At 32.5% G+C, this 16,492-nt stretch overlaps 1 protein-coding gene, 1 long non-coding RNA gene and 1 pseudogene across 5 annotated transcripts; 2 read left to right on the top strand and 1 right to left on the bottom strand.

The window, feature by feature from the left end:
- The first annotated feature begins 302 nt into the window (after positions 1–302).
- LOC111022672 ((21S)-21-acetoxyl-apo-melianone synthase SDR-like) lies at positions 303–1,761 on the top strand (annotated as a pseudogene). The gene is made up of 3 exons (XR_015791288.1): positions 303–431; positions 680–807; positions 914–1,761. The product of XR_015791288.1 is annotated as a (21S)-21-acetoxyl-apo-melianone synthase SDR-like (transcript).
- Positions 1,762–1,776: 15 nt separating this feature from the next.
- On the bottom strand, positions 1,777–4,075 carry LOC111022682 (protein NETWORKED 3C). 3 transcript variants are annotated; one of them, XM_022299891.2, is made up of 3 exons: positions 3,782–4,075; positions 3,072–3,174; positions 1,777–2,671 (listed from the first exon to the last, which is right to left on the bottom strand). In XM_022299891.2, exons 2-3 carry the CDS (start codon positions 3,157–3,159, stop codon positions 1,887–1,889), a joined length of 873 nt encoding a protein of 290 aa, XP_022155583.1. In that variant the 5' UTR covers positions 3,160–3,174; positions 3,782–4,075; the 3' UTR covers positions 1,777–1,886. The 3 variants fall into 3 exon arrangements, with proteins under 3 accessions (XP_022155583.1, XP_022155582.1, XP_087980968.1); XM_022299890.2 differs by having other exon boundaries at positions 3,072–3,234; positions 3,782–4,074; XM_088124842.1 differs by having other exon boundaries at positions 3,072–4,074.
- A 2,598-nt stretch (positions 4,076–6,673) lies between these two features.
- Positions 6,674–9,773, top strand: LOC148211105 (uncharacterized). Its single transcript, XR_015791841.1, has 5 exons — positions 6,674–6,755; positions 7,358–7,412; positions 8,204–8,275; positions 8,671–8,919; positions 9,379–9,773. It is a non-coding gene; the product is annotated as an uncharacterized LOC148211105 (long non-coding RNA).
- Positions 9,774–16,492: the final 6,719 nt, after the last annotated feature.

A 16,492-nucleotide genomic window follows, 5' to 3' on the forward strand; every position in this document is an offset into this window, starting at 1 on the left:
TTATATTTATTTTGTCTCCCTTCCCAACAATTTTCAATGTGCAGCCTTAAGAAAGGTAATTTATTTTTTCCAAATTGAATGACCACTGTGTCTAAACGCAGAGTTATCACGAGGATATTTTAATATTTACACACGTGTCAAACTTTTAAAAGATTTGAAAAAAAAAATGTTAAGGGTTAAAAAAATAATATTTTAAAAATTGGTAAAAAATCCAATACAAAAACTTTAGGGTAAAAAAAGTGAACTTCCTTAGTTTAGAACTATTTTTCTAATTGTAGAGACTAAAGTGTCATGCCGTATAAGTTATCATACCTGGAGGCTCCAGCATCCCCACTAACGGACCACCCGCCGGCTCCACATTCTTTAACAAACTTGCCGTGCATCTGTCAAGAGGAAGACCTTCCGGAAAGCATGTTCCGGATCGGGCTGAGGTATATCCATCTCTTCCTAGTGCCAATTACACACAAAGCAGCTTTCTCGTTCATTAAGTAAATATTTTCTTTTTAAAATTTTATAAAACACACAATGAATAAGAACCCCGCCAGTTCCCAATTTGAGGACGATTTTCTTATCTTTTTATGAATAAGTAAAACGTCTAACTTTGATGGCTGTCAAAGAAGTCAAGATCTTGCAGTGTCAAATTAAATACTTTTGCCCTTTGTGTTGATACATCTCGCAGTATTGCTAATGGTTCAACTAGAAAAGGTGTTGCCACTTTAAAGAATTCGCTTACTGGAGCTTCTTCAATAGTGGATTGTCTTCCCATGCTGGATGGTGAACTGAATTATAGTCTAATTCCCAATTTATGTTTGTACTCTCCTTTTCCCCTATATTTTTCAACTTCCCGTATATTATAAAAATGTCAGATCTGAAGGCCCTAGTTTTGTTTTGAGAATCTGCTTTTGATATGCAGGCTTGAAGGCAAGATAGCACTGGTTACGGGAGCAGCAAGCGGTATTGGAAGACAACTGCGTCCAAATTTATAAACAACGGAGCCAAATTGTGATTTACGACGTCAGAGAAAAACTTGGCCTAGAGACGGCCGAGCAGCTAGGACCCAACGCAGCCTTCGTCCCCTGTGATGTCATGTTACTAAAGAGTCTGATGTCGCTGGTGCTGTCAATTACACTATCTCTCTACACAAAACGCTAGATATCATGTACAACAATGCTGGGGTTGCTTGCAACACTCCTCCAAGCATTTTGGACCTCGACCTCGTGGTGTTCGATAAAGTCATGAACATCAATGTCCGTGGAGTCCTGGCTGGTATCAAACATGCCTCCCGTGTCATGATCCCTCGACAATCAGGTCTATTTTCTGCGCAGCTAGCGTCACAGGACCGAGGGCTGGGCTGCCCCAACCCACGTACTCAGTGTCAAAGGTCGCTATTATATGCATTGTTACATCCATGGCATCAGAGTTGTGTGAATACGGTATCCGGGTCAATTGCATATCACCATTTCCTATCCCGACATCATTTGTTATGGAGGAAATGAGTCGCCTTTTTCCTTGTATTGAAGAGCAGAAACTTGAGAAGATGATATTCGACGTGGGTGCTTTAGAAGGAACAGTTTGTGAAACCAATGATATGGCAAATGCTGCCCTTTTTATTGCATCTGAATTCTGATGATGCCAAGTATGTAAGTGGCCACAACTTGTGCCGGATCAGAATCCAAGGTGATTCTTGAAAACCAAATTTTTTGTCTGCTATGAATTACAATGGAAGAAAAGATGACTATGCTAAAACATTTAAAAAATAAAGGTAACATCTGTTACTACTTACTAATATAATGTTGTAACACGTTTTATTGTATACTTATAGTATCAATAGGCTGTAACTTTACACCATTGGTTAATTGTTGACAAAACTAGAGAGCAACATTAGTTCACTGGAAAATGCGAGGCCAATGAAACAGCTTTCTTAAGAACGTTCCTTTAACACGACCAGAATCAAATGGGTTCCTTTCATTGGCGAATTTAGTTCCATTCTCGCCCATCCTTAGCCTCGCATTGTCATCCATCAGCAAACTTACAGCAAAACTCAGTTGTCTAATCACTTCTTTCTTATCTTCATCTTTCTGCGTTAACTGTTCTTTCTGAATTCTGTTCTCTTCCCTGAGTCTCTCTATTTCTTCCCCCAACTTTCTTGCTTCAACATTGTTGATCGTACCTAAAACTCCCCCCTTGATTCCATTATCATCTAGGACTTCATCTACCTGTTCAGGATCATCAACTTCCGACTCGGCAGAATACTCGAGTTCAAGGTCAATATCACAACTAGTCTTCTCGAGGTCAATATCTTTGATTCCATTATCATTTAGGACTTTATCTTCCTGATTAGGATCATCAACTTCGGACACTGCAGAATCTGCAAGTTCAAGGTCAATATCACAACTCGTCTCGGAGAAGGCATAGTACTTCATATCCATACTAAGCGCAAACTTATTTTCTGGGGAAGACACGTTTGCGAGGAGGTGTTGGCAAGTTCCAGAGCTGGTCACGGTCTTGATTCGGTCATATCGCTCTATCAGTGAACGGTGAGAACGGTAAAATTCTTCAATCATGCTGATAAGTTGAGGGCGCCTTTCGTAATACATCTCTGCACGTTTGGCAAATGAATCTGCATCTTCCTCGAGCAGTTCTAATATTGCCAGTGTCCTCTGGTCTAGTTCTGCCTCACGAAAAAGCAGAAACATTAATCGGTAGCTACTCAATTTAACTACTACCCTACTTTTGCAAAATTCATAGGTCTTTGTATCTGTATGTCAACGTAAAACAATTAACTCCGTGGCGAAATCACTCTTTGAATGTTAGAACCGCCCTATTTTTGCAAAAATTAGTTACAGGTTAAGATCAAATGGCCAAACCCAGAAGAAAAACTTCAATGCACAACCTAGAAGAAAAAGATCAACACTACTGGATAATTGGTGTAGTGATAAGTGATGCAATTCTGAGAACATCCCCCCCTCTCTTTTTTCAGAAAATAAGGAACACAAGTTTCTCTTTGAGCGTGGGAGGTGTAGATCGGTCGGCAACAACATGAACAGAGTAAAGGAAATAAAGATGCTAACCAGCAAGAGTTTTTTGGAGCAAAGGTGAGCGTTTTGTGTCGTGGCGACCGTCAAACCACCAGCAGTATGGAGTTCGGCTCTTCGTCATCTTCTCTTCAAATGTCTGCACCTCAAAATTCAAACTCACACTCTTGTTTTGTTAATCCCAGAAACCGCTTTCAAACTGCATAATGAATCAGTAATTGATATATTTTTATGTTTTAACTTTAACTAGAGGCATCGACATCCCCGAAAGCTTATGAAGAGGGCCATTGGGTAGGGAAAAATGTACATACGCAATTGCAAGGGGGCTACCCTAAATCCTAATCACTTAACTAACAAATCACAAGAACCCTCCCCCACTAAAACAGTTTAAAGAAAACCCAGTTTATATATTCAAGTTGAAGTGCGAAGATTCGGTTATAAACCCTTCTCTATGCTAAAGTCAAAAATAAAAAAATAAAAAAAATCCTTTTCTATGCTGCAAACTAAAAAGCCAAAAAATAGGAGGAGATTCTGGACTCGAGAAAGCCGAATCAGCTGTGGTGTAATCAGTAATGTAAGGGTATTATGATTAACCGAGACTTTCAAAATGCGAACTTCGGTGCTTTTAAAACTAAATGTAGCAAACACCAAACTGATTCGGCAAACAAAGTAGATACCATTTCCACCCAAAAACAGACATAAAAGAAAAGCAAAAAGAGAAAAAAAAAACAGAGAGATAGACCAACTTGGAGAGGGGTGGGAAGGCAGCGATGGTCTCTTCGTTTCGTAGCGCTATCTGCGTCTTTGGGTTTCTCTTTCTCTGTCCCTTTTTCCGTGCAATAAGAAGTCTTGCCTGTTTATTTCACGAGTTTGTCTTTCTGAGCAGCGGTTGTCGTATCGTCTCAAGATTTTGAAAATCCAAAACCCAGCCTTTTTTGTTGGCAAAAAAAACCCAGCCTATTGTCTGATGACACATAGAGGAAATGTTAAAAGAGGCTGCAGTCCACGAGGTATCGAAATACATGCAAGCACTTTGCTAGCAAAACAATTAATTTTCATGCCATAGAAGAGGGCTTCCAAAAATTTTGAATAGATATGCAATGCAACGGTCTAAAATAAGTCAGTGGCCAGTGGGAAGTGGGGACAGACCTTCCATTTAAATAGTCGGTAAAAATTATGACTTTTTTTTTTTAGGAACGCTAAAAATTATGACTTATTTAAAGCACGATGGATTTTGTCACAAGGCTTAGGATGACTTTTTAATGATGATAATAATACCAAATCACAATTTTTTTGTCCTTAAAATTTAGATTTAGTTTGTATTTAATCTTTTGAAATTTTAAAAGCTAACACTCCACCATAAATACCGTCAGTTCACTGTTATTTAACCCAATAAAAATGTAATGTAGAGTTAATGCTAGCTAGATCAGATAGGTAGAATTTGAAGTGAGATAAATGACTTTTAAAATTTTAAACTATTTAATTAAATTGTTGTTTTTATAATCTCCTAATCAGTGACGGGTTTGGAAATTCAAGTCAAGAGGGACATAAATTTGCATAAGAAAAAATTAAACACATTAAAATATACTGATTTTAGTTCACACATTTTAATATTAATTTATTCAATAAGAAGCCGGGCTAATTTTAAAAGTAATGTTATTTAAAAAAAAAGAGTTAAAAAATAATGTTGATTTGAAAATAATATAAAAAATGTAAAATAAATAAGAAATATTCAAAGTTTGAAACTATGGTCATTATCAAGGGTTGTTGCCATGTCAAATCATATAGAGTGGGAGTGGAGTCAACCTGACAAATTCACGTCCTATGTATGCGATTTTTTCTGAAAATTGTATATATTGTATGTGATTTCCATGGAAACTAGGTACATGAGATACGATGTCTTGAAATAGCATATGTTTATTTCTTGAAATCATGTACATTCCAATTTGAGATACGATTTCTTAAAATAGCATATGTTTATTTCTTGAAATCACGTACATTCCAATTCGCTAGTTCAAATAGCATCCTACAAAAAATTCGTCTTTCCTACAAAATTTTCTACCGTTCGAATTTCCCTTATTGGGAGTTAGAATTTCCCTCTTAAATATATCCTATATTCAAAACTAGGAGATATCGTTATGGTTTTAGGATTTTACCTATAGAAAGTAAATTTTCATTGAAGGTACTCTACAAATCTCTACATGTAAAAATACATTATTCTTCCTATTCGACTATTCCGATTTTGACTTAAGCATCAGAGTCTGTGTAGTTAAGGCCACACTGATGATTTTTAGAGCAATTTGGTTTTGCAAATTTCGTCGGTTCCTTTTATTTTAGGAGGCCAAATTTATACATCAACAGAAATCATTGGTAAAATTCCTCCAATTTTCTCTGACCACATAAAATTTTTCCGATTAATTTAATTTCCTCTAGTGAAGAATGAAAAAATAGTTCAAAACAGTTTTTCAGAAAAGTATATCAATTCCTCCATTGCTAAGCTTTACATATAGATGATTGTACGGAAAGAAAAGAAAAGAGGGCCAAAAAGGGAATTTTGTTGACAAGCAGCTTGTAAACCAGTATGGCAAAATTCAATTGACAACAGAAATAATGGCTAAAACAAAAGCCGTTTGATAATGTTCTCGTTTACTGCTTCTAAATTTTGAGAAACATTTCTAAAAAAGAGACCAAATTTTGGAAACTACTTGTTTTTTCCGTTTATGTTTCTTATTTTTGTGTCGAGGCGATACTATAGCTTAAATAATATATCATGTGCCTATTTACGTAAAATACTATTTGTTTCATCTAAGGGGACTCATACTGAGATAGTTATCCTCTATTATATACCATAGATCATCCCCTTACTTAATCAACATGAGACTTTATTTGCATATTATGCCATATAATATATTAATAATTCATTGGGAATTTTTCCGAATTAGGGGTGAATAGACCAACCCAAAAAATATTCGACCAAACTGGACATTTTAGCGACATATTAACATATATGTCGCTAAAACATATATACAGCGACGCCGTCAATTGACGGTGTCGCTAAGAGGAATATTCCCCAGAAGAAGCACGGCATCACAAACACAAAGATGTTGCACGAGATGAAGATTGGCATCGTTTATGCGATTGTTGGGAAATGGAGAAGTTTAAGGTATGTATTGTAGATATGAATTAGTTTTATTCTAAGTATTTTGCTACTAATTATTATATATATGTCAGAAAATTTCTGAAACAAACACTAGAGCTCGAGCGTCTGTACTGTACGGTCATACAACAGGAACGATCGCATTTTTACATCACATCACAGAGAAAACATTGTATGTATCTCTTTTCTTGTCATAACTTCAAAAATATTTCACTACTCATAATCTTGTTTGAATTATGTAAAAAAACAAAGATGGACGAGAGGTAGATGATATTGAACTGTTCGAAGTAACTGTGAGGGCAGTATTGTAATTTTTCAGTGAAAAAAAAAGAAAAAAAAATAATAATTAAGATATCTTAGTTAGAAGGGTAGTTTGGTCTTTTGACAAGAAAACAAAACATGGGACACGTGTGGTGTGTGTGTGTTGTGACGTGTTAAAAAAAAAGAAAAAGAATAGGAAAGGGAAAGGGGAGAAAACGAAGGAGGAAAAACAAAGAGAATGGAAAAGAAAGAGGGCAAGGAGAAAGAGAAGAAAGCAGAGGGGAAAGGAGAAGAAATTGAAGGTAAGGTTTGTATTTATGGGTTTTGTGAAAAATGTCATGAGAAGTTTGAGTTCTATGGATATTCAATGAACGGAAAACTCCTGTTGTTCTTGGATGAGAAGGAATGGTAAAATTGAACTTGGTTGAATTTTATGGTGGAAATATTATGAGGGAACGTTGGTATTGTGATGAGTTTTTTCTTTTTTTGGGTAAAGAAGGGTTCCATGGGAGAAAGAAAGGCAAAAGAAAGGTAAAAGAAAGACAAAAGAAGTGCAGATTTAAGGTGGGTATGGAATCTGAAGAAGGGAAGAGAGAGAGAGGAGTGTGGGGGTTGGTGTTGAAGAGAGAGAAAGAAATCAAGGAGAGAGGTAATTGATAAATTAAGGTAAAAAACAAAAAAAGGAATGGGTATATGTGCGTGAGATGGAGTGTGAGAAAGAGAAATTGATTGGGTTTGGTGGGACCCACTCGTAAAAAGGAAAAGTGGGGAGTTTTAATGAAGAGAGAGAGAGTGAGGAAATTGGGTAATAAGATATTTTGAAGTTATTATGATTGAAGTTTGAATTAAGTTATGTTGAAATTGGAATTAAGTGAGTTAAATTGATTTTGAATCGATATTTCAGGTCATACAGGAATTGGAGCAGCGTACCAACCAAATTCACCTCGTTCATAGGATTTGTGAGTGGTTATTTTACTAAATATTTCCAGATATCTATTATAGAACCTCAAGAAAAATATATAACCTATGTTTGATTATTTTTGCTGAGAAATTGAATTTTGCTGAGAAGGTCTGAGAAATTGTTGTGTTTACTGAATATGATTAGAAAGAAATATGTTTAGAAGTGATTTGTGATAGAAATGTTCTTAGAAAGAAAGAAAAAAAAAATTTTTTAGAACTGTTCTTGAGATTGAGAATTTTCTGAGAATCGTTTTCAAACCACCATATTGTTGTATCCAGGTGATTACTCGTATGCTATGTGAATGTGTTTCTATAGTATACCCAGAAATAGAAGGTCTTTGGGACCATTTTACTCCGCGCGTTGAGAGAAATATTCTGCTGTGTATATTGAGATTACTCTATGCCAGTGGACCAAAAATAGAATTATTCTGCTGTGCGTATTGAGATTACTCTGCGCTAGTAGACCAGAATAGAATGTGGATACATATATGGTGTTGAGTTTTCTTAATCTGTTTTAGGTTTGAAAGAAGATATTTGATATGTGTTTCAGAAAGTGTTTTTAGGAAGTATATGTTGTTACAAGTTATGCTCAGAAAATTACTGAATTTTAGTTGCTCAAGTTATATGAAGTTTTAATGAGAATGTTTATTATTTCAGCTTTAGGAAGCTCGACTTGAGAATTGAAATTTCAGTTGTTTTTATGGAATAAGTTTTACGAAATTATTTTCTTAATAAAATGCCACTCACTGAGCTTCCTAGCTCACTGTTTATCATTGTTTTCCTCCTCCAGGCTGCACCTGAGTTTCATAGAGATAGCCAACCAGTTTCTGCCACTCACCGTCTCAAATTTGCATATCATTTTGTATGTACAACTAGAATGACTTATGCTGGAATAGTTGTACCTTTTGTGGCCGAATAGTTATTTGTTTTTAAATGAATTATGTTACACTTTATGTTTTATATGTTGAAGAATAATCTAAATTAGTTTTAGAAAGTTAGAAAGAATTTGACTATAGACTTGGTAGATGGTTGGGGGTCTGTGGTCGGCACGACTTGTCCTATAGTTAGTAGGTGTTTAGGGCGGGTCGTGTCAGTAACACACAAAATAATTAATGACGAGTGGGTGAGCCTGGTGGCTGGTCAAAAACACGTAGGTAAAACTACTTTTTTTTTTATTTTTGTATTATTTAACATGTACTAATATTATTTATGGACATTGTATGAACAAATGGTTGAACTGAAGTTCTCAAGTTCTAGGCAGGCGAGGTGCACTTGGATGGGGACCATCGACGGCGACGACTCAGAATGAACGAAGTTCTCAAAGAAATAGAGAGTCAAAAAATCAAATCGCTCAATTGCAATCTGTTGTACAAACGCAACAAAGCCTGCTTGAATCAGCAATGGCTCAATTGAGTCAGTTGCAAGAAACTGTAAACAGGCTAAGCAATGCTGGAGAAGGATCGTCACAACGAGCCAATTCTCAACCGTCGAATGATGCTTAAAAAGGTACTCATACATATTGTCCATAGTAGATGAGTATTTAAGTAGATGATACTTTATAATAGATATTGGACTTGATGTGCTTTGAAGTATTGTGACTATCCTGCAGTTATGATAGTCAAGACTTATGTTATATCGATATGAATTTGTTAGTATATTCATGTTAGGAGCATTTGAGTTGTTCATGATGTTAAAAGAAGTGTAGCTACATATTTGATGCATGTACTTATGAAATATTGGCTTTGACGTAGCTAAGTGTTGTGGTTATCCTACAGTTATGTGATAAGACTTGATTTAATGCTAAAAAGTGTAGGTTTGCATGCTTAAGTAACTTATATTTGGGATGAAAAATGTATGTTCATGCATATAATTTAGGGAAAATGTGCATAATTTGTGATTAGGGACTTTGGAATTCAGTTATAGGTAAATGAAGGCTAATTTGTGTAAATATGCTTATTTTGTAAGGAAAAGTGAAGATTTATGATCACAATGCGTCAGGCACATCGCATGCCCAGAATTTCCAGCTTACTAGAGGAATGCACCTGCCAAATTGCTTTGAAAGTTCCAGCTTCGCAATGCGCCAGCCACATTCGATGCATAGATTGTCAAAACGAGAATAACAACTTTTGACCAAATTATTGGTCCAAGATTCAGTCTTACTCCTAAAATCTCTACAAATAGTGGTTGTCAACTTCCCTTGAATTTCTCAAATACTTGTTATAAAAGGAGCCTCCAAACATCACTTCTAGACATCTCATATTACATGTTTTTGTTTTCCTTTCTACTTTAGTTTTGTAGTTTTTATTTAAGTTTTGTTTTCAATTATTTTTCTACAATTACTCTTGTTTATTTTATTGCAATTCCATTTGTTCCATTTTGTATTTTTTTTCCAATTCTAATTAAAATGTTTTCTTTTGTTATCTTCTCTTGTGTTTTAATTTCTTTCAATTCCATGAGTAGGTAAATTGTTTCTTCAACCCTCCTACGAATGCTTTAGTTCTTATCACTATAAATTACATCTATCAGTGAGCACGACGTATTACGCTCTCTTTGCTTATCTTGATTGATACAATTTATCTAGTTGATTTTTCTTGTTGGCCACTTGTTTAAATCACATTAGTTTGAATTTAATTCTGAGAAGGTTAGAGTCAACGGAGTTCATCAAGGTAAAACGAGAAGTTACTTAGAAATAAGAACTAAAACAAGATCCTAGACATAAGCTCTCTTACCCGTTAAACGTAAGTTGACACTTGATTCATTTAGGATTCTAGAGTTGCGTAGACATATGTAAACACTAGCCTAAGCTTCTAAACAAACCAAAAGTGGTATGGAATAGGAGTTGAACCAGTTTGCATAAATTGAGTGTAATTACGGGCACATTTGGTAGGTGTAATTCATCATTTTAGAACTAAACAGTAGTAGGGGTTGGCCTTTTAAATTCTATTATTTTCGTGTGTTTTCGTGTTCCCAACAATTCCACCAATTTTTATTCCCAAACTCGATTGCTCATTCAAGCAGTTTACAAAATCAATTTTAAAAGAAACTAGTCCCTGTGGAGACGAACTTAGAATATTTCCAGATTATCACTTGTGACAGTGTGCACTTGCACTTATCCTCTAGCTATTAAGCAGAGATAGCAACATTATGGTAGTCATAACTTATATTATGTCTAATATAGGTTTGTTAGTAAATTCAAGTGTTAAGAGCATTTGAGTTGTTTATAATGTTAATACAAGCATAACAACGATCGTTTGATGCATATACTTATAAATATTAGTTTTGATGTAGTTGAAATGTCGTGATCTTGCAGTTATGGTAGTCATCACTTGTGTTGTATATATATACAAATGAGTTTATTAGTATTTTATGAAGTTATGAGTATTTTGAGTTGTTTATAGTGTTATAACATGATTAGATCTATATTGGTTTTAATGTCGAGACTATTTCTCTTTTAGTATTGCAATTTTGTTTGTTTTAGAAATGATTTAATAGTTGTTTAGATTATAAGCTATGATTTTGGAGTTCTAATAGATTACTTTTTGTTGATTTGTTTAGTGTTGTTCACTACGTTTTTCATAAAAAAAAACTCTTTTGATTATATTTTCATGTTAAATAAGTTGTGTTGTTAATTTTTTATAGGATATACTATGTCATCTCATCAAAAGCGGTTGTGCTGGATCATTCAGAAGAAGAATTTCGTACAAAAAAAACATGTTTTATTTTGTTATATGTAATTGAATCAAATATATAAGACAAATTCTTATTTGTATAGCTAGTACTTTTTTGTTATAACAGGATGTTACACATTTGGAGAATCTACCTTACGTATTTTTTTAATATTAAAAATACTTTTTAGCAATGTTTTATATATGTGTCGTTTTAAAGCACAAAAATTGAGCAAAATCGAAGATGAAATTGGAACGAAAACAGGATATTGCTCATTCTGGAACTCGTTCTTAGCGACGTAGACAGATGTCGCTATATAAAATTTAAGTGACAATGCAATCTTGTCGCTGAAAATTATATATATCGACGTATACGTATGTTGCTGAAACATAGTTTTCGCGACAGCGTAAGGTGTCACTGAAAACTGTTTTCAGCGACATACGTAAATGTCGCTACATATAATTTTCAACGACATCATATGATGTCGCTGAAAATAGTTTTCAGCGACACCGGTCCTTGTCGCTGACTATCAGTTTTAGCGACATCAAGGCCGTGTCGCTGAAACTTTAAACGACGAGTTTTCTGCGATGAACGTGGTTTCGTCGCTGAAACTTTTAGTGACAAAATTAGGTTTTCAGTGACATCTTTTACGTGTCTCTAAAACTCATTTTTCTGGTTGTGGTTGGTTTAGAGTTAGAGAAGAGAACATCTATTCCAGAGGACGAAAAGTTATGAGAAAGATTGATGTGATTCAAACCACCCAATCCAGAGAACCACTTGAAAATTTCCCCTTGAATTCTACTATTTGAAAGGCCTAGATGATTCAAGTTCTTTTGATATCTAAAAAAGTGGGGAAATTTTGCTAATTTGTGGGAACCATTTCAATGTGAACAAGATCCATAGAGCTAACGTTGGTAGAATTTATTGAAAGCTGGTGATTTTTGAAAATGTCGTCAAGCTATTTTAGACTCTCAATTTTCAACATGACTAAATTCAGAACAACCTTGTTAAAATTATTCAACCCCAATGTCAAAGATGTAAGATTCACTTGTCTATAAATAGACTCAAAGGTTTTAAACCTTGCAACTTTTTCACTTAAATTAAGAAATTGTAGTGAGTTGGATTAAAATCTTTTATAACACGAGTGAAATAGTTATTAGAGAGATCCAAAAAAATTAAGCGAGGTAATGAAAATAGCCAAGAGAGTACGAAACCAATGAGTGAGTTACGTTCCAAAGTTCAAATGAATAAGATTTGAAAGCCTATCTGCAGAAACATTCATGGGTAAAAGACTCGAAAACAAATTAGATGTAGTCAAGCTGGAGGGTTGGGTGAGGTTGAAAAGAAAATCGGGTAGTTGATCCATGAAAGAATTCATGTGGATTTGGAAATTAGTTAACTTTTGAAGGTTATTCCATGTATTGGGCAGCTGACCATTGAACTTTAGAGATCAATGGTATTGAGCAGTGTAATATTTCTTATTTTCTCTGGAATTTCTCTGTTGAACTTGCATGAATGAAGATCTAGAGATTTCAAGGATTTGACATTATAACCAATGGAGTCCGGAATCCCTCCTGAAAAATTAATTGAAACAAGATTCAAAATTTCAATTAACTTGCTCCCATTATACATAAGCAAATACTGGGTTTTTGTTCTATTAAATAATAATAATAATAATAATTTTAAAAAATAAAAAATAAAAAATAAAAAGAAAATGGAAGAGAATAAAAATTAGAAGGAAATTTAAGGTTACATTTTGGTCGGTGAAATGCTCTTTTGAACAAATCTGTTGGTTAGGAGTTTCATTGATAGGAAGATCCCCAGCTATTGAATTTGTTGTCGACTTTGTCAGGTTCTAGAGGTTCCCCTTCTTCTTTTTTCGAAATGGGAAGAATAGCGTAGTCAAAGTAGGCCCAGTTGGTAGCCTTTTCTTCCACTCTTGGGAGAAGGGCATGAATATGACTAAATAGTTGGCGCCTTAGCTAGGCCCTTTTCTTGCAGTCACCAATCTTCGACCAATCAGTAAATGGGTGCCTTATGGTTGATTCCACTAGTGTCTGCTTAGGGTGAGGCGGTCTCGAGTACCCATTCCATTAAAGGTCGTTCGAGCGTATGGGTGACTTCAGCGACAGGTTGATCTGAAAGCACAAATTTGAAAATAAGAGATTCAATACTTTATTTTCATTATTTTCATGTGTTTGATAGAAGGTTTGAAAATTGAATCCCAATTTAAAAAATTATTCGAAATATTTAATAATATATTTGTAAAACTAATCACCAATTAAAATATTTAGTCCCACCTAAAATAATATTAATTAATTTATTAACAAGTTATTGTTTTACAATATTATATAATTTATAATATATCATATTTTACCTTCTTTAATTTTAACAAAAATAAATAAGTTTATAATATGAAATAGTATATTTATCAAAAATTTTTTTTTATCTTTTTAAATATAATTCCTCATTTTAGAAGTTTTAAATTAAAAATTAAAAAAAAACACTATTTTCAAAATTTACACTATTTGAATAACATAATCTAAAAGAAAATTTTAAAAACCTGTCACCATTTGATTCAAAAAATTCAAAAACAAAAAACAATATTCGGATTGCATACCAAATAAGTCCTAAGTAATTTAACATTTTTACTTCTATTTTCTATAAGTTTCGACTTCTAAGAAATGTTTTAATTTTTGAAGTCTTGATTAATAATTTTAGATGGCTCTCTATATAATTTTGGACGGTAAAAGATGTGACGTGATAGGTTAACTTGAGCTTGGTTTATTTAGACTATGCCCTTGAACTTGAACTTGTTCGAGGTAAACCAAATCCCTCTACTAGCTTGTGTTACATGGAATTGAGTCCAATTTCTTCCTTTGGATATCTAGGCCTACGTGAATTTGAGCACCATCATTATGAACCAATCAATTAGATTGTGCTCGCTGTAAGAAAAATATGTGACATCTTTTCTTAATTTAATTTTTAAATATAGGTAAACTTATACTTTGCTTTGTCTGAATAGCCAAAGTAAATATAACTCAACAACGTATATCTCAAGTTTGTGAGTTCGATTCCCATCCCATCTATTATAGTAAATAATTGGTCCTGAATTTAACAATAGTTTTGCCATTAATTTAAAATAATTCCGTGACTTGTCATTTAACAACTTTTCAGTTTGAATTCTTTTGTTCACGTCTTTTTATTGGCAAGTGGCAAGGCAACCGTGACTATTATATATATATATAAATTTTTTTATATTTATATATAATTTCGACCCATGTGTTAGTCATGCGATCTACGAGGTACAACCATGTTTATCCCATGGAAAACGTGACTCCCAGCATGCATATAGACAGCCACAATCCAGTGATATATTTTCATTATAAACAGACAATCACGAAACTTTATGAAACAATATTAATTACTTTTTTTTCTGATCGAAACAATATTCATTACTTGAGAATTATAAATTTGATCTCTATTATTTGGAAAGTTTTCAGTTTTGTTCTTTATAATTTAGATAAAGTTTGAATTTAGTCCCTATATTATAGTTAGGTTTAATTTTAATTCGATCTCTATAGTTTTGATTTAGTTCTAAATTCAGTCAAACTTCATAAATTGTTCATTATTTTTTTTTTCACATAACAGTTTTCTATCTAAATAATTGTGTTAGTAGAGTGTATTAGGGTTTAAGTTGAGTAAAAATAAAAGAAAATAAATAGGTTTTTCGAGTGGTTTAAATATAATTTAGGAACGACCTATGAGATTTAACTAAATTATAGATATCGAATTGAAATTAAGCTCGAGTATTATAGAGACTAATTGAAAATTTTAAAATCATAAAGATCAAATTAAAGTTAAAAGAACTCAATTTAAATTTTATTTTAATAATTAAGGGATTGTTTGAAAATGAATTGTTTTTAAAATTGTTTTTTATATAAAAAATAATGGGAAAAAAATCAAACTTATAGGTTGTAGTCAATTAAAATCCTAAACTAATAATTTCATTAATTAAAACTCTAAATCATAAATTAATTTCTTTTCCTGAAAACTTTAGTATAAGTATATAATAATGTTTTAAAAAATTATTTATTGGTATTTAGTGTGTTCTTATAAGGTAAAAGGGTACGATCTCAAGAAATAAATGAATGAGATTTAGCATAATAATGAAAGATAAAAGTAACAAGTTCTCAACTTTCAAGGTTGTATATAATAAGTTGTTAAATTTTAAAAGTGTTTATTAAGCACGAAATTGTAGATTTTGTGTCTAACTTTAAAAATTTTTAAATAAGTTCTTAAATTTTAAATTTTGTGTTTACTATATTATTGACTTATTAAATATTTTTAAAATTTATGGACCTATAGGCACATAATTGAATTTTCAAGATGTTAGTAAATTTTGTATCTAATGAGTTCAGTTTTAAAAAATGTCGAAAAAATCAAAGATTTATTAGATACAAAATTGAAACTAAGAGATTTTTAGACATAAGATTAAAAGTGTAGAGACATAAAATCTATTAGACATAAAATTAAAATCTGAGAAAACTATTAGATACCTTTTAAAGTTTATAATCTATTAAACACTACTTTAAAAGCTTACATCGTGTTTTCAAATCAGTTTTCGATTACATGTTTTGTAGCAAATTTGAAAATTGAATCTCAATTTAAAAATTGTTCAGTATGTTTAATAATATATTTGTAGGGTAGGGTGATTATCAATTAATATTTAGTTGAATCTAAAATATTATTAATTAATTTATTAACATATATGTTATAAATTTGATATAATTATTATTTTACAATATTATATAATTTATAATGTATTCTATTTTACATATTTTAATTTTAACAAAAATGAAATGAATTTATAACATAAAATATTATATTTCTCAAATATTTTATATTTTAATGTAATTCTACCTTTTAAAATTTCAAATTCAGAATCTAGAAATGCTAAAAACTTTTGTTTTCAAATTTTCTATTGTTTGGATCATATAATTGAGAAACCGTTTTAGAAAACAATTATACTGAACACATATTCACTAAATCAATTCAAAAACAAATTGATTTAGTGAATGAAAAAATAAATACACAATTTTAATTATCTACCAAACAGGCCTCAGGCACTTAGGCTATAATGAAAATGTTGAATTTTAACACGCAATCAAGTTTTATAGGGATTATTATATAAATTTAGAAGGATTATTAACAAAATAAAAATTTTGAGAGCACAATGTAAGGGCAAGGGAGTGTTTAAAAATGAGGGTGATTTGCCAATATAAGGGTAGGGTTAAGGTCGTCATAATAATAATAATAATAAATAAAGGTATTTTTTTGTTTATTTCTTATTGTTGTTTTTTGGGTTGGAGCGCGAGTGGAGTGGGCAGTGTTATTACACATATTTATGGGC

The sequence above is a fragment of the Momordica charantia genome (genome assembly GCF_013281855.1).
Source record: "Momordica charantia cultivar OHB3-1 chromosome 6 unlocalized genomic scaffold, Mcharantia_2.0 BLBB01000006.1, whole genome shotgun sequence".
Taxonomy (NCBI): Eukaryota; Viridiplantae; Streptophyta; class Magnoliopsida; order Cucurbitales; family Cucurbitaceae; genus Momordica; species Momordica charantia.

What these genes read in the sequence shown, in the direction of transcription:
- LOC111022682 (XM_022299891.2), bottom strand. Translation starts at nt 3,159, where the DNA reads ATGACGAAGAGCCGAACTCCATACTGCTGGTGGTTTGACGGTCGCCAC. An exon ending in GCTCCAAAAAACTCTTGCTG is followed by an intron (nt 2,672 to 3,071) that starts GTTAGCATCTTT and finishes TTCGTGAGGCAG; the next exon opens with AACTAGACCAGAGGACACTG.